The sequence below is a fragment of the Echinops telfairi genome, unplaced genomic scaffold (assembly GCF_000313985.2).
Source record: "Echinops telfairi isolate 266 unplaced genomic scaffold, ASM31398v2 ScPeMD7_2;HRSCAF=8, whole genome shotgun sequence".
Taxonomy (NCBI): domain Eukaryota; kingdom Metazoa; phylum Chordata; class Mammalia; order Afrosoricida; family Tenrecidae; genus Echinops; species Echinops telfairi.
In genome coordinates, this window is record NW_022103898.1 from 49547762 (window position 1) to 49555952 (window position 8191).

Here is an 8191-nt window from a genome sequence, read left to right on the forward strand (position 1 = left end):
AAGAAGCTCTACTTCTGAACTCATATAGAAGAAGCTCTACTTCTGAACTCATATAGAAGAAGCTCTACTTCTGAACTCATATAGAAGCTACATGGAAGATTAAAGGTCTGGGAGAAGCAGAAAGTACAAGTTATTTATTGGAAATAAGACTTAGGAAATAAAGAAGAAGACAGGAACAAGTGCAAGAAACCGTATCTATCCCAGAGAAAAATAATCTAGCATGTGCACCGATGGTTCTTCGGTTTACCTTTGTCCTGGTTAAGTGTATATAGGTTATGATAGGAATGTGACTAAAATGTATCAAATCCAGAGACTACAATCTAATCATAGTGATCCGTGTACCGAAAGAAACTAGAAAAAAGATATCTCGTGATTATGAACATAAAGTTTTCATAGAATTCAAATACACAGTAGCATAGCCGATGTGTTTCCTTCTACCAATAAATTAGAAAATTATAAAGCGGATGTCATGTAGAATATGGTAAAGAGTAATTGCATAAAATAAACATTTGATTTTTGGGACAATGGGCTGAGATTTTAAATGGGTTAATTAAAATGAAGTTAGGTTACAACACAGAAATATAAGTTAACCCAAGATGAATAATGTCTATATGAAATATGATGCAAAGGAAGAATACTACATAAATAATGTTTACTTAAGTTTATCAGGACTGTTACAAAACATGAGTGAAATTCTTGGCAATTTTATTAAAACTTTGAAGAGGAAATATTTAAACAGTTAAAGATAGTAGAAAAATTTAGATCAAACAAATCAATTTATGTGACTGCATTTATAACCCTTGCCTTGTAAAATCAAATTCAATGTACACATAGCTTATTTTTATAAATAAGTTACTAGCAAAAACAAAATAAATGTAAAAATACCCCAAACAAAGAATCTAACACATTGAAAATTCTTTTAATAATGGTATTTGGGAACTAACCACAATGATTTGATTCCAAAAATGTATTATAATATGATGTAGAAATGCTTGACGGGTATTCCTATGATCCAAAAATCAGCACAAAGAAATGTATGGTAGGAGTACGTGGTTTCCCGTTTGGAGTATCTTTGAGAACACTTACTCTGCTCTTATCAGTGAGTTTGACAGTTTGCTTATTGCTTTGTCACTCATAATGTAAGAGAAGGATGTGCAAACGAATGTGTACTAGGGGCAGCAAGCTAAGCGAAAGGTATAGAATAGAAGGGATAAAACTGTGATTGATGAAGGAGCACTTTTGTATCTAAAGAATTCAAGTTTAATTTTAAACTACAGTGCAAGCCAAAGCAAACATATATGAACCGATTTAATCCTAAAGTTTGCAGTTGAATAAGGGGAGAGTCTCCAAATAGAGGGAACGTTCTTTCCAGTGGTCTTGAAGATCTCAATTTAGTCTTTTTCTCCCTTGCTTCACATTTAATTTCATCTCTCCTATTATAAGCCCTAGAGTAAAAACGTGCATAAACAGGTTTGAGGATATATGGAACAATCAAGGTCAGTATTTCGGCTAATGCCCTGGGGCACAGATCCAGAAGTTACTAGTATTTTTTTGAAACTTAAAAACTAAGTGACCACTATCCTTAATTTTGTTTTCAGGATGTATGCATTCAGATGTGATAAAACTCTGATATTTCTATTAATATTTATGCATGTTCACATCTACTCTTCATTTAAAAATCACCTACCTCTGTAATCTTCCCCAGCAATTGACTTCTATTTTCTATATTCAACCAGCAGCAGCAGTTCAGGGGGAGACAGATGAAGCTTTCTGCTCCTGCGAAAACTGTCCACTCTTGGAAAGCCTGATATGTAGTTCTACCCAGGGTTTTATTTGAATAATTTAATAACTGATTCACTGCCCTAAAAATCATTTTAAGTATAGAAAAATGATATATCTAAAGGCAGTTTATTATTTCATAGTTAATTTTTAAATAAGAACAAGAAAAGAGTTATACAAAACTAAATTATGTTGAGTTTTAAAACATTAATGAAAAATATTAAATAATACTTAACAAAAACCAATGAGGCTGTTATTTATGGTATTTCCATATTGCTTCCTGATTTGCATATTCACTTGTAATATTCTTCACTTGGATGCAAGCATCATCAGCTGTGTGATTTATCTTTAACCACCTTCTCCCAGCAGGAGTAAGATCACAGTCTTTTAGAGGGAGGCCAATTATGTAATAGTCATTGTGTTTGATATATTAGGAACAGGTGACTTCTCTTCTGTGAACATACTATGTTTGAAAAAACCTCTTTCAGCTTCTACTGAACCCACAGCAATTGTTCTGACAATATGTTTAGCTCTTTGAACACTTGGCGGAATTGCATAATTGACTCATAATATCATGTGGAAATTTGGGACATAAGAAATGAATGATAGCATGTCACCCTCTGGTTTTTTTTTGGCACTTTTACCCTTTACAGTATATGTTTGTTTACTAATTAACAAACACATGGGGGTTAAAATTCAGTATTTTGTGAAAAGTACAATGAGCTTTATGGAATGAGTATTGCAAACATATTCCATCTAATTGTTTATACCTATGGATGGGATACACTGTTTTGGTCTTGAACATTTAAAAAGGAGAAGGAATGTAAACTTGTGATTTCCACATTGGAGAGCTGCCCAGCCACTAATCTTAGATTTCAAGTGCCATTTTAACATCAGGTTTACTGACCTCAACAAAAATTTAGGTATGGGTCCTGCCTAACCAGTACGAACTGGCTAAATCCTACCACTGCTTCCACCCCTCCTAAAACTCCAAAACCAAAGTCCAAGTCCTCATGAAAATGGAGGATTTGCTGGGATAATTATGGCTAGGGGTGTCCAGAGAAATTCAGGGGAATAGTAACATATTCGTTGTGGTATTTCTGGCAGTATGACACTTAATAAGGAACAAACAGGATAACTACATTGGGAATTTTCTTCCTACGAGAGATTTTCAAAAATCGGTTCAAACGTTGGAGATAGAGACTATAACAAGCCATGGGCACAGGGAGCATAACTGCATATAAGAACCATGTCAGAAGACCACCAGACCAAATAAAATTAATTGCTAATTTAAAAATTGGAATTATTAAGAAAGGGAATGCTAAGCATTGTATTATTATTTTTAAGACATTTAATTTTAAAATGCAAATAAGATGTTATAAGCATAATATGCCAATAAGTGAAACTATTTGTAAGGCTTGCATTTGTGCCTCTATCTCATCTTTACCACGACAGAGATATTCATAAGACCAAATTCCACAGGATTGAGTCTATTGTGAGGGGGAAAACAATCCAGATACTCTAAAATTGTTTATTCATACTTTGGTTGAATTAGCATAAATTGAGCAATTTATGTGAATAATATGAATCATTTCCTTTAGGAAAATAGCTTAAGCATTGATGTGGCATCAGATAATTTTCAATTTGGTGACCTAGATAGTACATACCATAATTTTTTTTTTGTAATTCACTACCGTGGATTTGATTGATACAACCTGAACTCTCGTATCAGCAATATAAGCTGAGTCAATCGCATGGAGCTCACCAGGTGGAATATACAGGAATCGAATCCCATTTGTGGGAAGAGTCAATAGAGAAGCTCAATATTGATTGCTAAAACAAAGCAAGGGCCATCTGTGGACTAAACTATTAATTTCTGGTGTACAAGTTCAGGTTCAGCCTGAAGAAAATCAAAAGTGCAAGCAAGAGAGCCAAAATACAAACATGAACTTTCTGAAGCTACTTCTTATAATTGGATGCTAATGTATGAAATATTGTAATTAGAAAATTAGGCCTCCGGGGATGCTCATTTTAAATCCAGGTGTCAATATGCAGGTCATGTTCTCCTAGGAGCCTTAATACAACTGAATGATGTATTAAAAATAACTCTGGTTCTTGTTTTATTTGTCTTTTGCTTTCTAATTATTTCATTGTATTTATGCACATATGCACCCATTGCACTTTTGCGTGTTAGGTTTGGAAGTAAAAAGTCAATTCAAGATAGAAGAAACTAAATAGTTGATCAATAAAACGTTAGGAATTTGAATTCAGATTTGATGCCATATATACAACCTAATCTGAATAGTTACCTCTTCACAGGTGGGTTTATGGAGACTGAAGCTGCGGCCCAAGAGTCCCTGGGGTTAGGCAAACTTGGAACTCAAGCTGAGAAGGATAGAAGATTGAAGAAAAAGTAGGTTTGGAGATTACCCCCCTCCTTTTTCTAGCATTTCTTTCTTCCTTATGTTCTGTTTATGAGGAATTAAAAGGAGAGTAGTTGGAAACAAAGTAACTGTTCTAAAAGGTCAATGTTTTCTTAATACAGCACACTCCCCCCCTCTAACTCCTGCACTCAAAAAAAAAGGAAACTCCTTAATGTTCCTGTTACCTGGTTTCCTAGCTATAATGTGATACTGTTTGAAATGAGTAAAAGAATCCTTCACCTGGAGTAGAAATTAATGTTTTCTCCTAAGCAATCAAAACATTTATTCCATAAACCACTTGTATTTAAAATAATTTTAAAGTTCTAAAAACGCTCAAATATTCCATTTGGTTCAAATTGAATGGATATGATAAATTGAAGCAGGGTTCCACCCAGCTGAGTTTTCTCCTGTGACAGTTACATGCATCTGCTCCGTAAGATGGAGTACTGTACTTAAGAGGAGAACCGCTTCTCTAAGCTGAGCTTAGAATCACAGCAATCTTATTTGGGATCTGTCGGAGAACTGGTACTGCATGTTTTAATCAGAATCTAAACTGGAGCACTTAAATGACTTGCATAAGGGTCAATTGCGTGTCAGCAGCTGTGGGAAAGCAAGTAGGTCCACAAATCCCACATCTTATAAATGCAACGATAGGATGATCGGGGGAAAGGACACCTTTATACTGTGGTAGTTTGAAAGCAAAGTAATTTCTCCTAATTTCAGTGTATGCAATGACTATTCCTGTTCCTTCCTCCTGCAAGTGTTTATTACATTTGTGGCTTCTGTACTGATCTTTTTTTTCCTATACAAAAATATACATTTCCTATTATCGTTCTCGAAACACATTTGCTCACATGGTTCTAGTAGGCAGGCTAACCAAATTTGCTTCATAGTTTACTTTCTTGTTTTGTAGATGTTTAATAATGATGAGGTAGTATATGCTTACAAGTTACAGTGCAGCTCAACAGCCTAATTGCTCATTAGTTTTTTTAATAAAATTAGAGGTGTACTCAAATTCAGTAAAATACTGTCTGGGGCGGTGGCCTGGCGGGTGGTGGGGTGGTGGTGCGAGGTAAAGTGACCTTAGAAGAATTATTTCTTGAATTCAAGGAAGTATAAAGAAAGTCACACTTAATGCAGGGAAGTAATTTTTCATTAACTATTGATCACTCAATAGTATATTTAAATATCATAATATATTTGGAATCTCTTGATTTTGTTTAGTCTTTTGGATATTTTATATTTAGTTTCATTTTTTGCTACTTATTGAGAAAATAGTCTTTCATATTTGATAATTTTTAAAAAAGAGTTATGTTTCAAACATGAAGGAAGATGGTAAGCAAAGCCCAGCCTGAGTAATAGACTTGTTTCCTCAGCCCCCACCCCCATAATTTAATGATGATTTTTCCTCAATGAGGAATATTTATAAATAGTTGCAATCTGATTAGTTATCATCATTGTATATAAGAGTGATAATTGGGCTTAAACAAAGAGCTAACAATTTTACTTACAATATGACAATAGTTCATTGGCTATTTTTGAGACAGAGTAAAATGTTCTTTTTAATAGCAATTTAACTCTAACACCCAAATAAACAATTGTTGAACATCAATAATTTGGAGGTAAAGTATACATTAGTAGCTTTGCACACTGTTCAGTAGTTTGGTGTACATTTCTAACATTATTTTGCAAATGCTCCGTATCTTCACAATCACAAACTTGATTTCATCTCTGTTCTTAGTCTGAAGATCTTGCTTACACTTGATTCTGTGTTTTATTTTTCCCATAAACTTTGATCAAGTATAATTTTTAAATGTCTTTATCATTAAGAAGAATATTAAGAATATTATATAATGCAGTAAGGCTAAACTTTCTTAGTTTTTAGAAATTCCCTAGCGAATAATAATATTCTGGTTAAAGTAGGTCCCAAAAGTGGAAAAAAGTAAATTGATAAAAACCTAGTTACCTTATTTTAAACAAGATACTCTGAGCATTAATATGTAACCATGACAGTACAGACGTGTATAAATAAGTCTCAATGTTTGCTTTGGACTTATGCAACTAAATCTTTGTTTCTGGGTTGTCAGATAATAATTTGTTCTATGTAGTTATTTTTATTTTATAAGATAGGTAAGACAAATCACTTTTAAATCCCTTGATTTCATTTTATTTCTATTAAATTTTGTTACAGTTATATGAATTTATTTTAAAATGTATTGAAGCAATGTAGGCGATTTTGTTTACGCAGGAGAATAGACACAAATCTGCTCTGAGTCGGTATGAGAGTCAGGTGCTCTTCCAGGTTCACATGTTGCTTTCTGGTCCTCTACCAAGATGGAAAAACATGTCTTTCAAGTCTGTTATTTTGAAAAGATAAATAAGAACAATACGTGTAGCGGTTCCTTTTAATAGGTCAAACACTACAGTTGTGCATGCACATTCATAATTGCTGTGCTTTCTTAGAAGTAATTTCTACATCCTATTTATTGATGTATACACATGATGCATCCACGATGTAGTATTTAAGCCAGCATCCACTATCTCAGGGTTCGTGCCAAAGATTCATTAGTCTCTGTAGGAACAAGCTGAACTGGAGAAAAACCTTATTTTTAACTTCATTAGAATATTGGAGATATAGAATTGGCAATCTGTGAATTTAATTTAATTTGGATAAGTCTTCTCTAAAAAAGTTATTTATGGCATATTTTTAGAAATCACATGATGTGGTGTACTTTCAGAGAGTATAATTTTATCCATTTCAAATTCTTGCAATGTTCACAAATTTGTAATGTTACAAGTTCTACAAAAGTATAAGATGAGGCACATCTGTTATCTAGAAAAGTAAACGTACATAACTTACCTCACCTTAATAGATATTAATTTCTACTGTAATTTTACATTTATTTTACTTTCCAGCCTGTTTTTATTAAATATTTTTTCTGATTCTTGGCTTATAATGAGAAACAGGGAACTAACAGATACTATATATCCTAAAAACACAGTGGGCTTTGTTCCTTCCCAGCTAGATGGCTGCTTGTTTTATCTTCAAGCCTTTATGACCCCAGACACTATATCACTTAATAGTTGGGCACCATCAGCATTCTTTACTGCATTTGCTTATACACCCATTTTGTGTCCAGCAATCATGTTGTGAAGGTGAGTTTCCCAGTATGCCAGGTTATTAGAACAAAGTGCTTTTGCATTGATCGAGTACTAGGGTAGAGGCCCCATGTCCATCTGCTACCTTAATACTTAACATATAAATATATGTACATAGGCCTATGTCCCTATCGGTATATATAAGTATATTTACATGTGTATGCACCTATATTTATAGCTCTATAAATGTCTTTTGCCTCCTAGTCCTTTCCTCTGTTTCCTTTTAATTTCCTCCTGTCCCACTACCATGTTCGACCTTTATTCGGCTCAGTAATTCCTCTCAGCTACATTGCACAGCCCCAAGTACGACATTCCATACTAAAATGTTTATCCTTTATCATTTTCTGGGTCAGGTAGCTCTCTCTGGGGATCACTACTCTCTGACTTCTTGTCCATCGTCCTTTTTTTATTTCACTGGCTTCCAGACACCCTGGGATTTAACAACACTAAACCTCTTCCAAACCTTTCCCCTTTTCTAAGGCTCTCACAAAGACCTAGAACTTGTAACATGGTCACTTCCAGTTTAGGCTCACCTACCCTGACCTTCAAAAGTTTGTTTCCCTTTCCTACCTTTATCTACTTGATGATGCTTTCCAACTAAATCTGACCACATAAAGGTCACAATTTACATGGATTAATCCAAGAAACACTCCAACTTCTGAATATTCTTCATTTTCCCAAATTTCTCTAGGGTTCAGATGGCAGCATTTTAGGGCACAGTAAGTAAAAACACCATCCCTTGGCCAACATACCAATTTTAGCAAAGAAGTCATTCACTTAGAAATCAAAATATAAACCATTACCAATAAAGCTGATGGAACATGACGTTT

The 8191-nt window shown here is 34.1% G+C and overlaps 1 protein-coding gene across 7 annotated transcripts in view; it reads left to right on the forward strand.

The window, feature by feature from the left end:
- PPFIA2 (PTPRF interacting protein alpha 2) overlaps positions 1–8191 on the forward strand; it is a 503998-nt gene that overhangs the window by 432065 nt on the left and 63742 nt on the right. For all 7 annotated transcript variants that reach the window (XM_045289840.1, XM_045289844.1, XM_045289847.1 and 4 more), the window contains one exon: positions 4099–4192. In XM_045289840.1, coding sequence (XP_045145775.1) covers positions 4099–4192 — 94 coding nt within the window. The remainder of the gene's footprint in view (positions 1–4098; positions 4193–8191) is intronic.